At 34.7% G+C, this 14,860-nt stretch overlaps 2 protein-coding genes, 2 long non-coding RNA genes and 1 pseudogene across 4 annotated transcripts; 2 read left to right on the plus strand and 3 right to left on the minus strand.

The window, feature by feature from the left end:
* Nucleotides 1–2,012: 2,012 nt before the first annotated feature.
* On the minus strand, nt 2,013–4,009 carry LOC120136466. Its single transcript, XR_005517344.1, has 2 exons — nt 3,888–4,009; nt 2,013–2,164 (listed from the first exon to the last, which is right to left on the minus strand). It is a non-coding gene; the product is annotated as an uncharacterized LOC120136466 (long non-coding RNA).
* Nucleotides 2,061–9,632, plus strand: LOC120136465. The gene is made up of 3 exons (XR_005517343.1): nt 2,061–2,201; nt 3,609–3,612; nt 9,622–9,632. It is a non-coding gene; the product is annotated as an uncharacterized LOC120136465 (long non-coding RNA).
* LOC120136462 lies at nt 3,956–4,801 on the plus strand (annotated as a pseudogene).
* Nucleotides 6,593–8,707, minus strand: LOC120136463. Its single transcript, XM_039152495.1, has 3 exons — nt 8,065–8,707; nt 6,835–6,973; nt 6,593–6,691 (listed from the first exon to the last, which is right to left on the minus strand). The coding sequence occupies exons 1-3, from the start codon at nt 8,384–8,386 to the stop codon at nt 6,628–6,630; spliced, it is 525 nt and encodes a 174-aa protein (XP_039008426.1). The 5' UTR covers nt 8,387–8,707; the 3' UTR covers nt 6,593–6,627.
* Nucleotides 9,633–11,597: 1,965 nt separating the features above from the next.
* On the minus strand, nt 11,598–13,100 carry LOC120136458 (WRKY transcription factor 23-like). Its single transcript, XM_039152493.1, has 3 exons — nt 12,551–13,100; nt 12,173–12,322; nt 11,598–12,091 (listed from the first exon to the last, which is right to left on the minus strand). The coding sequence occupies exons 1-3, from the start codon at nt 12,946–12,948 to the stop codon at nt 11,701–11,703; spliced, it is 939 nt and encodes a 312-aa protein (XP_039008424.1). The 5' UTR covers nt 12,949–13,100; the 3' UTR covers nt 11,598–11,700.
* Nucleotides 13,101–14,860: the final 1,760 nt, after the last annotated feature.

Raw genomic sequence — 14,860 nt, forward strand, 5'->3', positions numbered from 1 at the left:
TTAGTACAAAATGAATCAATCCATCCTATTGGTGCTGGGCTTGACTCTTGTCGGGTTAAGCCTAATTAAATGATTATATATTTAATTATTTTAGTATTGAATTTTTTTAATAAATACTTATGATATATATTTAAATTTATTAATAAATTGTACATATTCTACATTCGTAATTTTATATGGTGAAAGTAATAAAACAACATTTATTTTTTTATCACCAAAAGTAATAAAATTTAAATGAACGCTTTGGATTTTTAGGATAGTTATTGTACAATAACCTAGTATAAGGCTACGAAAAGACGTTATCGAAAGTATTAATATTTTTTTAACATTTTCGGTAGAGTTCTACTTAAAATATTATTTTTTATACCGAAAATATTAATTTCGTTACCTAAAATGAATATTTCCGATATTAACATTTTCGGTAGAAAGATAACATTTTAGATAGTATTGATATTTTCGGTATAAAACATAACATTTTAGTTAACGCTTTATCAAAAATATTAAAAAATATTAATATTTCTAATAACGTATTTTATTAGTCTTATATTAGACTACATTTCCTTAGAGATCCGGGTTTTTCAGATACAGCAGCCAATTGTTTTAGCACGTTGCTAGTTACTTCAAAGTAAACGTGTTAGTGGAGATTTAAAATTGATTGTGTGCTGAAAAATGTTCCATTTCTATCAAAATGTTGTCACCCCTTACGTAAGCGCGATGTGGCCGGTCCTTTGATTTCTCACACAAGCTTTACCATTTTAAGGTAAATTACTTTTTTGGTCACTTAACTTTGTTAGTTTTTCCTTTCAATTTGTCAATTTTAAAAAAATTAATTCCATCTCTTAATTATCTAATTTCACTTCTTTTTATTATTTGATTGTTAAGTTTTAATATCAATACCAAAATATAGCGTTTTGAGCATTTTATTCCTGAAATTAACTAAACTTTTAATATTCTTCGTTCTTATGGCTAGCGTATTTCTCTATTGTCGTTTAACCTTATTGATCATAATTTATCATGTATTATATTTGGTACAAAAAATCCATATTTCTCCTTTTCTCAGTTTATTTTTCTTTGAATCATTTGACAACGAATGCTCTAATACTCATGCAACGACGTGTTCAAATTCGAAATCCTTAAGGATAACAACCACCTCTTAACTATTAAGATCGCTTAATTTGAACTTAAATTATGACTTTTAAATAAGTTTAATATGTGATTTTATATATAGTATTGAAAAAATGTTATATAATATTTTCCAGGTTCAAGAGCAAAGCCTTGTTATAGTATACAAGAACATGAACTTATTTTTTACTGATACTAATGCAGGATAGGGGAAAAAGACAGAGAAATTAAACAGCATAAGGTTTTGAAGGCCATATGCAACGATGATGAACTATTTTCCAAGTAATGGCATCGTCGTCTTCCTCCAGCTTCTTGCACTTGGTGTTCCAAATGCCATGGAACCCTCGATTTCTCTCATAATGGTCAGTCTTATCATCCACTTCCTCCTCCACCTTGTTCCACAAAATATCACAATTCTGGCATCTGATCATAAGCGCTTTCACCAACAAAATTAAAGACGCCATGCTCTTCTCAGCCTATTATCCTCTTATATAAAATCCTTATCTAATGTTTTGAATTTGGCCAACCAACGATGTAAATGCAAGTAAATCCTAATATATTCCCGAAAGGAAAAGACTGGGAAGAAATGGGTTTGGTGAACTATTTACTTACTGCTTCACTTTACGTGAAAAATAGTCATGCAATTGATGCCATGTGAGTTTTGATCACGTTGTGAGGTGTGTGTATAGATGTGCTCTGGTATAATTTAAATGGCATTTAGAAAGTAGACAAAAATATCTGATGTTGTTTTTGCAATTAATGCCTAATTAACTGGTGTTTTTGTGTTGTTAGCTCATTTAAATGGCATTTAGAAAGTAAACAAAATCAGTAGTTACAAGTCCAAAAGCTTTTGTTGCTGGTACATGATAATTAAGCTTTAGCTCTTTTACGGGTGTACATGTAAACTTACTATTATGCTTTCTAGGTAAGGAGCAAAATGGGGCTGGAGGTCTTGCTGATAAAGAAGTTGTAAAAGACCGTATGAGTAATGAAGCTGATTTGTCAAAAAAGAAATGGATGGAGCTGGCAGGTAGATGAGGCTCTCCGTTCTTCGGGATGCATTGAGGGCAGTAACAAGCGTCGTAAATGTCAAATAAATAAATCTAATTCTCAATTTAAATAAATAAAATAGAATAGTATAGAGAAATAGAGTAGATCCATATGAACTAAAGAATTTTCAATTAAATCTAATTTGATTTCTAACTAGAAAATCTGTAAAATAAAATAAAAAAGGGGTTTATCGAATTTAATTGAATAAACTAAAATTAAATAAAAATTAAAAAGCAATAAAAATAAATAATTGAAAGAGATAATGATTGGAGATAGTCTCTAGCTTCACTTTGACTTGGCTCGTCTCAATCCTTGAAATATATTTTACTTTGAGATTTCGGTTACAGTTTAGAATGCTCAACCCTTGTAACTTGCTTTCTCTCTTGTGAACTAATTTCCAAAGTCAAACCTTTGAATTTAATTCTTGTTTGGATTTAACTTCGATTATCGATGTTATCGCCAATATCTTCTTAAATGCTGGAAAAGCCTGTGCTCGAATTATGCGTCTCAATGAGAATCAAACTCGATCTTGATTTCCCTTAACAGATCGCCGCTAAGTTTGTTCTTAGAAATTTGAATTTACAACAAGATGATTCTCCTCCCAACGGTAAATTAAAACAACATTCAAGCCAATATGCAATATTTGAATTGAAAGTGTAAAGAATTTAAAGATTAAGTTGATTATCAATCATTGTTTGTCGAAAATCAAGAAAGATACCTGAAGGTATGAAGCGCTTTTCAATTCTCACGAAACGGATTGAGTCATCGATCAACTATCAGCTAAAAGAGATTTAGCTAAGCATTGATTGGATCATGCTTAACATTGTGAAAAGAAAATAATGAAAGAAAAGTTAAAAGATGAAATAAAAGTAGAACTTCAATAAATAGCCAAGGAAATATAAATTCCAATCTTAGTTCAAAGGTTGAACCTAGGGGTATTTATAACCCAAAAGTTCTAAGTAAATAAAATAACTAATTCCTAATCAAACTAAAAATCCTACCAAAAGTTCTAATAAAATAATTAATTTCTAAATAAAATAATAATAAAATAATCAAACTAAAAATCCTAAATTTAAAAGGTTTATCACAAAAGATAAAAATAAATATTTAAATCTTATTACTTTTGGTTGAATTCTGATTCATATTATAGATAACATTGTGTCAGGTAAATTCCAATTAAATATTTAAGATGTTGATTGAACCATCAAAATCTACTACTTTTTGGGCTAATTAATCCAATAAGGCTCATGTACAAAATAAATCCAAAAATAAAGATAATTCAGTAATATCCAATCGAAAAATAAGGAATAAATAACAATAAATATATGCAATATAAAACACTCATCAGGTAGACACTTCCGATATTTAATCCAAGTTTATGAGTTAATATTTTCGTAAATGAGTTTTCCAAGTGGTTTACTAAATAATAGTAGAAGAATGGTAGGTACTGTAGGGATTAATAGGAAAAAAAGGTTGGACTAGTGATTCACATGAAAGAAAGGGAAGTTTTTGTAGCTTGGGGGATGAGAGACAAGAGGGTGATGATATTGGGAGGAAATTTTCTACATGTTATCAACCACATTCCCCCCTTCTTCTTTTTTCCATCAGTTACCTGACTTTTATATATAATTGTGTATGTTTTTTTTCCCTTTCGTAGTTTATGGTTGCTCCCTTAATAAATTGTGAACTAACATTGTATTTTTTAATTGTATAACCTCTCAAGATGCATTGAGAGGAAGGACAAGTGATGACCCCACAACAAAAGAGGTTCACTTGCCAAGTGCTGGGATTTCCAACATGGCTGATGAGGATCTACCTCTATCAGCATGGATAGGAGCAATCTCACTAGGCCGTGTACAGAATGTAGTTCATGATCACTTGGCTTGTATATTTATGAAATTGTTGAGTATGCTTGATTCCGTTCTAGGACTTTCATGTGGTAAGCATGTCAATAAATGGAATCAGGAAAGAGGACGGGTTGATGTTCTGGTAGAATCTCTTGCTATGGATGCCAGAAGTGGAAGCCCGTTGGATTACGACCAGAGTTTGCCTTTCGAGAAGAAATCATGTCTCTGGCGAACAACTGAATCTATGGATGTCTTAAAAATTGTGCCCCAAAAACCACATTTTCAACCTTTGGTTGGAAAAAAGAGGAGTTTCGTGAAGGATCAGCAATTGGTATCATGCTAACCTATGCCAGTTTGTTCGAGAAGATATCGACGTTGCGTATTGATGATCCTAGAGTTACATTTGATAGCTTTTTTGAAAGTCTTAGTAATTTGGAAAAACACGGATTTAATGTTACATTGCTTCGATATCGCTTGAATAAATTACTATCGATCAAGGAAGGCCAAGGACAGCATATAGGAAAGAGAGAAAATGCTGAAAGGGAGATGATTGAGACTACAGGGGAGGTAACTAAATTGGACGAAGAGATAAAAGAGATTGAAAAGAAAATTACTGAGTTACAAGAACGATGTACCGTCATAAAGTCTGAGAAGGAGGCCAAGAATCTAAAGATTGCTGGTTTGAAGTTGCATGTTGGTGTTCTAAATGAACATGTTGAGAATGATTTGAGTGATTTTAAAAAACTAGCTACTGCCCCTTGGAAGTCGCCATGATCACTGGTACGATAGGCATGGTTTCTTGTTCATAATGCTAAGACTCCTGCAGCACAGGTGATAATTTTTGTCGCTAAATACACGGATTCAACTGTAGCCATTTAGAAACGGGTAGGTCACTTGAGTAAAAGGTCATTTTCGTTATTGGATATCAATGTATAAGCGTTTCGTGCACATAGCTTATGGTCTTTGGCTTCAGGTACGTTTACTTCAAAGGCAAAAATGGACCCTCTTCCTTGATTAGTATACTGAAAATGTCAAGTACCAGCTGTTGTGGAGCCCCTTTATTTCTCGTTTCTTTTTTGCATGTTGCTGTTTAACTTACTGTATTTACTCAATGGATGTGAGTAGCCAACACAAATGTTAATAAAAGAAAAAACCTAACACAATCATCGATTTAACTTTGGTCTTCTAACTTCAGTTTATTGAATGTGGATGCAATGCAAGACAAGAATGGATGGTGTATTAATTTTTACTTTTGGACGCTAGTTTAGATCGTGATTGCTATTTTGATTTTGGTCCATTATTCATGTTTGCACATTTTTTTAATTAATTATGGAAATAAAATATCCTATGAATACTATGACAGATAAATGGTGATGTCTTTGTTGCTTCTGCTATAACTTTCCAAAATACCGCATTGTTAATTAAAGACTTGATATAAAAATAAGTGTCCAAATTATATTCTTTTTATTTAAGTGTCTAAATTATTTTTCGATCAATCCATGTGTATAACGTTACAAACGTAACTATACGTATCACATTTATATAATTTTAAAAAATAAAAATTACAAATAGTAATTTTTTAAAAAAAAATCCTAAAATCTTAAATTATCTAATTTTAATCCTTATTTTCGATCATCGCCGGTCATCTCTCGACAACCATCTCTGCCGTTGATCACACCAGTCATCTTCTTTTCCATAATCCCAAATACTTAAATATATAAATTCCTAATCTTAAATTTAATAGGTGAGAATGTTAAATCCCTAACCCTAAATTTAATGAGTGAGAAAATTTAATTGTGGGTTAAGAAAGGAGGGGGAATTGGGGGCTTGGGGGAGGGGTCAAAGAGGAAAGGGCGGTTCTGACCTGAGAGGGAAACGACTGCGTGGGTAGTGGGGGAGGTTAAAGGAGACGTTGGGAAGTTAATTTTTTTTTATAATATTTTTTAAAACAATTTTTAAAAATTATTTTAAATATAATAATATTTTAAGTTTTTTTAAATAATTCAAAATTATATGAATGCAATACGTCCCACTTAAGGACCTTTTTAATACCATTACACTTAAAATGGTGACATTTGTAATATTAGACACTTAAATTTACAAAAATAATAATTAGACACCTAAATGGAAACAATATCACTTATTTTGTATTAACCCTTGACTAAAGCCAATTACTTGGCCTTTGACAAGTGTAGAATATCTGCATTCCAGGACACTCTTATTGGCAAAAGAGGATAGCAGTTTTTCAGGGAATGTGAGTGGATTTCATTTTCGGTGATGCAACAGCTGTGTTCCAGGGTTGCTACATATTCCCTCGGAGTCTACTTGCGGGGCAACTTCAGAATTGATTGCATCCGAGTTACGTATCCTGTAAAACCCTACCTAGGAAGCCTCTGGAAATATTTTTCCAGAACTATCATGATGCAGAGTTGCTAGATAACAAGTATCTATCCTCGAGGATGTCTGGAATATAATATCAGAAGCTTGGACTTGGATTTATATTGTGCCAAATATTTTCACCCACAAAGATTTATTTACATAAAGGTCAAGAAGATCCGTTTTATGAAATGCAAAATGCCACATAGGCAACTTCACCTGTTTTTCCCCATTATCTGTCAACTTCCATAGTTTCTTCCTCCAGAACTGAACCGGAAACCGGCTGTTCTACCAAGCTGCGAACATTAACACACGGTAGCATACAGAGAATCTGACTGTTTCATTTTATGGTCACCGTGCACAAAAATGAGCATCCCTTCAACTCATGTTGGGAATGATAATCCAAAAAATCAAGAAAGGGTCAGAGAGGAATACGTACCTAGTTGGATCTTGGTCATGTTTCTCAAATGTCGGAAAGTTTCTGTAAAATTGAACAGAAATCAAGCTTTCAATTGAGCCAACTTCCGGTGCGGGAGATCCCTGTATCATTACACTTGCACCACGTCTATAACATATACCTGCAAGCAATGTTAGGCAGATGTCAGAAATTGCTAAACATAGCATAAGCTTCGGATCGTGAACCTCAAATATTCCAAGAAGAATTGCAGGTACATAAATGAATGACTAGAGCACTTCAAACATTCCATGTGAAAGGAACATGAATATACGAGGAAGAAGCAAACAAGCTTCAGCAACAAGTCGAGTTGAAGCATGCCCTCTTAGGTACTATCATGAAACGTTCATGACAAGAGCTAGAAGAGCTAGAAGAACTGGTGACAGCAGGTTGACAAAAAATGATACATCAAGGACACAAAGAATTCCCCAAAACAACGAAAGAAGATTATGATCTATAAGTTCCTTATAAGTAGATAGTGGTCACTCAAAATTAAGCAAGACAAAAAATATTAAAAACAACCTTGAGTGATGTCAAGTGACTTGCATGTTCTTCTCTGCACTCTATGAAATAAAATATTAATATTCCAACACACTGCTCAAAGAATTCTCTAAATTTAAAAGGAAATTTTAGTTCTTCTACAGAAAACTTCTTATGGCACTCCAAACACAATCCATTTACAACAGAAACTGAGAAAAAATATGGCTTTTCATTCTAGACAATTTACAAGAGAGTTAATGTAGCTCTTTTTCATTTTTGTTTTGCTTTTCATATTGAAGGCTCGTAGCGTATAAGAAGAAATGTCAAATTTCAATAAGTTAAAACTTTCTTTTACAGATGATTAAGTTACAATAGTTTTTCGAGGTCTTGAAATTGTTCCATCATATACATGATAGCATGACAAGGCACAATCACTGCAACAACCAAGAACTATAATGCCATTAGAAAGACATGGTTAGAACAGAGAAAGCTCGTCGTACAAAGCTTTATTCAGCACACTAGTCTTTCTAAAATAGTTGCCATGCAAGAAACTGACAAAAGTTTCTTATTTGCCAATCTAACATGATTGGCCTCTCAAATACAGACTTCTATCATACTTGGCTGTTAGGGGAAGCTTATACCGGTCGATAGCAGATTCTACCTACTGTTATTCATGTTGTTTAGAAGAGAACAATTTTTAATTAGGATTTTCTGGAACTAAAAAGGTATAAATACCTTGAAAGAGTATGACAAGGCAAAAGATAACTGTGATGACCATAGCAGAAAGGCTACTGTTTGATGATGATGCAGCCTTCATCTTCTTCATCGCTTTAATCCGTTTCATCCTTGCACGTTTTCTCATGGCAAGTTCGGCAATCTCCCTCACCGACTCCTGGTCTGCTGCATCCAACAGTGGACCTTTAGGAGGCAGTGGTGGCTTGGGAGGCTTCCTAGAATTTGTCTTCTTACACTTATCCTCTGCGAAATTCTTTTCCACCAGCGCCATTAGTTCACTATTCTCTTCTCCTTCTGAACTCTTGTCCACCAAGAATTCCATATTCTCACCCTCAATCCAGCCAAAAATCAAGTAACTACCGCAAGAGTTTATGCCACATTTACCCTTGCCTACTCTATCAAAAGTCAAAAGATCACTCCAAACATTACTGGAAGTTCTCTTTGTTTGCAAATTTTATGAACCATGGCCTTTGGTTCTTTCATCTTCACTGGTTGTTCCACCATCTTCGATATCTACTTCAATATCTCTTTCTTTTAAATATGAGCGATCCATTTGAAAAAACCATTAATTCCGCTCGAACCTTTAAATATGAAGTAATATTGCACTTCAAGCAAAAACAATCCTATCCTCCACCGAGTCCTAGTCTAGATAAAGTTTGAAACCTTTTCTCAAAGCACGGGCTCAACTTTGAGCAAGCAATCAACCCTGAATTTGTTAATGAAAAAATCACATGTTAGACGTAGGAAATGTAGGAAAATAAACTGCAAATAGAAATGCTACCTTGGAGGACAGAGAGAAGAAAAATGCAAAAGTTGAATGGCAAAAAATTCAACCATTTGAGAAGAAAACAGGGGAAAACTACACACCTGAAAAATAGGAAAAAGAAACACTTCAAGCTAACATAGAGACGTAACAATCAGTGACGGATGCACTAAGCCCCAGGGTCAAGTGCATCCATTATTTTGAAAAGATAATTAAATGTAGTTTAATGTATAAATGAAAAAAAAGAAAAAATTATAATTTTTGTATATCATTATTTAAAAAAAATTAAAATTTTAGATTTTATTCTTAAATTTTTGGATCATCCACTAATAACTAGGTGGAAAAAAAAAAGGAATGAGACTTAAGTAAAACTAAAACGAGCCTAATTCGATGTCAACCAAGAATCATAAACTGAGAAACCTTTGATGATTTCGTCTACCTTTAAACTCACCGGAGCTGGAGACCATCACAGAAAGAGCATGTTAGGAAGTTTATTCCTTAAAAAAAATGGTCTTTTTATGATTTTTTGGGTTGGAAAATAAGATTTTAAAAGGGCACGAAAGATTAGATAAGTATATTAGTACTTGGAAGTGTCAGCTTCTCCGAGGATGGTTTTGGGCTGCGCCGGTTCTGTACAGGCCATTTTACGTAGAATATTCAAATAGGGGGAAAAATAAGGGTTAATTTTATCAATTGGCCTCAAAAATAAGAAAATTTATTTTCAACTCAACTCTTTAATTATGAGTTTGGATCGGGCAAGTTTAGGGATAGATATTTCATTTGGATTCGATGAGTTTTAACTCAATTTGATTGATCGTGTTATTTTTTTTCCCGGATCAAGTTTGGATTTTAGAGGGAAAGAAACCCCTTATTTGACTAAATATTATAAATATTATTTATATATATATGAATAATTACCGTAATATCTCTTTCTATTTTTTTTTTTCAACTAGATCCTTATTTTTTCTAATAAAATTAATTATATATATATATGTATTTAAGTCGAGTTGAATCGGGTGTGGGATTAAACCTGAAACACAGATCGAATTTTGAATCGAACGAGACCCTTCTAAACCTCGAATCAAGTTGAATGCATGTAGAGAGATTTATTTTTCTGGTCATATTTGGATTAACTAAAAACTCGATCGAACCCATGAACATATCCAGAAAAATCTAATTTTTCTAAGAAAAAATAATAATTTTATATAAAATATGTATATTTTCTAATTTCTCATGCACCCAACAAATCTAATTAAATGCGGGTAACGTCTTGGTAAAATATTATATATGTTTTCAATTGAATAACTTGACAAAATATTTAATGCAACTAAACACTACTACTCTTGATCGACGTTGTTTCACCATTCATTCGTTAACATAAGACTTCCTAAACAAAGAAACTAAAGTTCCCACTGAAAGTAGTTTGAAATGTGACCCGATACTAACTTGGAAGTAGGCAAAAGCATTTGCTGCTGCAAATTTAAATCTGTTTCTTTTTAAGATTTCAGTCACTGAATATAATGGAAGTAGGTTTCAGTGGCTCAACTATATGAGCCAAGACATCCACCCCCACAAGCAGTTAAGTTGGGCATCTGCATTACACCGCCGCCTAATTGTTCTGTCCCTACCCCACAGAGTTCTTGCATCCGACTCCATACTCTTTCTCTAAATTGGTAGTTGCCACCATTCGTGAATTATGACGTTGTTAATGATCTCAAAAGTGGAGCACCAAAGCCAGATCTTTACGGCCTATGAATTTAACTTTATAAAAGAGGTTAGATAGTTCAATGTTACAGCTGATTCACACTGTAGACATCCAACATGGCCATCTCTAACATTCGAGAACTTTTGGAGTGGACCAACCAATGGTTATGGAAATTTTGTTCTCCTTTCTTGACTCGGATTCAAGCAACATAGTCTGCACATGTGTGCAAGAGTTTAAATTTAAATGTTTTTTTTTTTAAAACATTCGACCCACACATAATAAGCCTTTATACAACCTAACTTTCATGATCATTAAGCAAAAAATTAGGCAATGCGTCATGCTTCCACCCTGTGATAATTGTAGCCGAAGGATGGCTCTATAACATAGCCGAAAGGCTTAGGTTCAAAATATGGTCATTATTAAAAGTTATTACGGTCTAGTCCTGGGGTGGCGGCAGTAGGCCCTTGGAATCACGGGATGGATTATATTGACTAATAGCAGGAGACAGTGGATTTTGCTTTGTGCGTTGATTACCATTTCCTTGCCAATAATCAACCTGCCACTGTCCACAATATTATTCTTTAGCAGTGCCAAGTATTCACATGGCCTGTAAACATCTATTTACACCCACAAAGAAACTGTGGATAGAGACCCCATGATGTAATTAGAATCATTGCTCCATAATACATAGTGCATGAATAGGCAAACGACTTCGATCTCCCTCTAATACAGCAATACACTGAATCCCCCCATCTTACCATTCAGTGAACCAAATCTTTGAGATGTTGACGCAAGAAAAGGACGGGTCATTATTATGCAAGTCCATCATATTTTTCTTTCCTACTAAATTCTAACTTCTTTTTGCAGGGAAATCCGCTTTAATGCTTCTCTGATGAACCTTAACCCTCAAGCAATAGTTACTTTCATATGGGAATCAATGCATATTCGTTTGGTAATAACAAAAAACAAAAGGTATAGGACAAAGAATTAAAGAAGAAATAACCAAATTTCCCCTGCTGCATAATCTCTACATATACAAAGCCACCAAATGAGGCCAAAAAAACCAAGTCCGAGTTATATATAGTAATATTCATCGAGGTTTGTTTAAATGGAATTGGCACCTGTCAGCAAGAAAAATACATATATCAGTGTACTGATATTTTCTAAGCTACTCTTCTTTTAGCATATGAGATGGTAGAATGTCCTGGAGAAGGCCATGGTCTTTAAGCAAAGACGGTCCTGTCCCCGGGATGTAAATACGTTTCTCATGAAGAAAACTGTTGTTAGTGGAACCAATGTTATGGCCAAAGTTCGAAGGAGACAAGCTATTGGTAAATGGCTGTTGATAGTGAGGTGAAGTCCTTTGCATTGGCATGCCAAAAGCTGCGGCGGACATGGCTGTACTCAGATGAGAACCGCCGAGTTTTGGACGAGGCATGATTGGGCTGGAGTGAGTATGTTGGCCTTCGTAAGTGGTGACCACAATGCTTGGATCACTGAAAGATCTCTCCACTCTTTTCTTCACATTACATGACGCGGTGGTGCAACGATAATAACTCCTATATACGAGAATTAAACAGTGTAAACTTTGCCTAGAAAGAAGTAAAATAGGTTAAAAGTTTGAAGACTGAGGTTAGTACCTAGGAAAGGGACTGTTTTTTACAGCTTTCTGGCCGTACTTTCTCCATCTGTACCCATCTTCCAAATGATCAACCTCGCTCTTTGTCATGAACGCGAATCTCGGCTCTCTCTGTCTCTTCTGGTTCTGGTTTGTCTTCTTGGTTTTCAACCTAAACCCACAAACGCCAAAATGAATCTTCATCAGCTACAAATCACTTGAGGGAAAACAAAACCCTCATTTCTTTTCCAAATTAGTTTTAAAAAATGGGACTTTGTTTAACTGTAAACAGAACCACAGACTCAAACATAGACATAAAAGGATCCATCTTTTTCTCTTTAGTGGAAGAATGATGAATAGTAAGATAAAGGCTATGTAAAGAGAAAGAGTTTGAACTCACTGTTTCTTGGTTTTTTTCTGGTTTTCTTCTTGGTCATCTACTTTAACAAGTTCATTAAAAGCCTCACTTGGTGCAGGTGAAATCGAGGAAGAGTTAGGAGTTGCAGGCTGATTAATAGCCTCAGGAGACTCGATCTTCTTGGAAGGTGGTGGAGTGGGAGGTGCTTGGCTTGATATTAGAGAGGGAACCTGTTGTTCAGCTGTCATGATCTCCAAGAAAGGAGGACTGATCAAGTCTTGAACTCCCAGCAAGTCCATAAGCCCTAAAGAGAGGATCTTCTCGTCTTCGCTGCAACTCAAATCAAATATGCTTTGTAATGGGAAATTATTCACCGTGAATTGTGAACACGATGAGTTTCCCAGTACATCCTCCATCTTCATTCCCTCTTTTCTCTCCATGTATCAATTAAAAACTCCAGTTTTTTATCATCAAAACCACTTGCACTCACCAGAGAAAGAAAGAGATCTTTTGTTTAGTGAGAGAAAGGAAGAAATGGAAGAGAGTTTTACAAGAAAGTGAGATTTTTGGTTTGGCTATGGAGAAATGGAAAAGAGAGAGAGGGAGAGAATAATAAATAAAGGATCAACGGGCAACTGTAGGTCAAATACCTGTACGGAAACTCAACAGTGCCGGTTGTCATTCAGCGTGAAGGTGAGGGATGAGCGCCCCATTGTTGTTTGGTCGGACAGTGTGGTGGAGGCTTTCATACGTACATCTTTAACTGGGTCGCAGTGTGAACGGAGTTCCCCTCAGTGTGATATTCATACGGCCTAAACCATATTAATATATCCCTTGGCTTGGGTTTGGCTGTATAAATAATTAAACTACAGTTACTTTTATTGTGCATGTGAGTCAAACAACACCTCAAATAGCAAATGAAGAGATAAGATGCAGAATTACAAAATATTTTCAATAACCAGTAATGAACTTTTGGATATACATATACATATTTATATATTAGCATGTAATCTTCTAAGTTATATTATTATAAATTTAATATAAAAATAAGTGTTCTGAATTATACATTTTATTATAGGATATATTATATTAGCATATAAGTGTTTGCGACAAACACCTTACTCAAAAAAACAAGTTTTCATATACTCTATAAGATCAATTTTTTTAACGCATTATTAAAAAAATAAAAAAATAAAACCTATTTTTCCACTTGATTGAATGTCAACGACTCCCCACCAACTATGTGATGAGAGGTATAAGAGGTGTAGGTTGGCCAATGAGGGGTGTACAAATAAGACCGTAGAATCGTGCTTGGATAACGCAAACGAGACAAATGAGCCTACGTAATAACTTTTATCCAAATATAATATTTGAGTGAGTGTCACATGAAATTCTCCGTCTCACACCTCAAACAACAGTCTTATCCGCTAGTAGCTTTCACTTGAGATACGCCATTAATTCTCATCAACTACAATATCTACAACAATGCCGTATTATAATCAACTTAATTTTGAGATTATTTTAATATCTCAATCCTACATGACAGGGATAGATATAATATTCCTCATGTAAAATCCAAAAAGAAACCCTTTTATCCAACTCAGTAAGGAATTTAAAACCAAAGCAGCCAGGTTTGGCTGGTCTGTCCCCATTTAGGCACCAACTCCGATGGTCGGTCGACCGTTGAAGCCTTTCGCCACCTTTCTCAATTGCACACCGAAGACATTAAATTTTATCCTTCAAACGTTGCTACATTATATAATATATTTATATTATAAATTATATTATATAATATGTTCATATAATATATTTATTTACATCTCTTTCTTCTTTTCAGGCCCAATTGGTGCCCACAAATCCACGTGTGGTTCAACATGCCAGACCCAAGTCACGCGTGAGCCCAACGCGTAGGATTTCCAGAAACCCTAGCAAGCCTTCACTCCATCAGCGCCGCATGGTGCATCCAGCTCTCCCTCACTCGTCTCTCCACAAGCGCCACAGTCCCCACTTGGCACGCCGCCTGTCACGCAACGAACCCACTTTTCTCGACCTCCAAACTTACGTGAATGTGTGGGACACCAACTGCTCAACATAGCCTGGTTCTCTCGGCCACAAGCAACGATCGTGGATGTCAAACAAATAAGAGTAGTTGAGTTTGATTAGGACTCAAGCTAGACTAAAAAATAGGCATGCATTTTTGTATAAATAGGCATGTAATCAACAGTATGGGGGGGATTTCCAGACGATTTTTACACAGAGAATATACACGATTTCATGCAAGGATTAGGCACCAAATACAAGCAAAAAAATAGGAGAAGCAAGAGTAGTCCGGGCCTTGTAATATCTTTCGAA

The sequence above is a fragment of the Hibiscus syriacus genome, unplaced genomic scaffold (genome assembly GCF_006381635.1).
Source record: "Hibiscus syriacus cultivar Baekdansim isolate YM2019G1 unplaced genomic scaffold, ASM638163v2 tig00110630_pilon, whole genome shotgun sequence".
Taxonomy (NCBI): Eukaryota; Viridiplantae; Streptophyta; class Magnoliopsida; order Malvales; family Malvaceae; genus Hibiscus; species Hibiscus syriacus.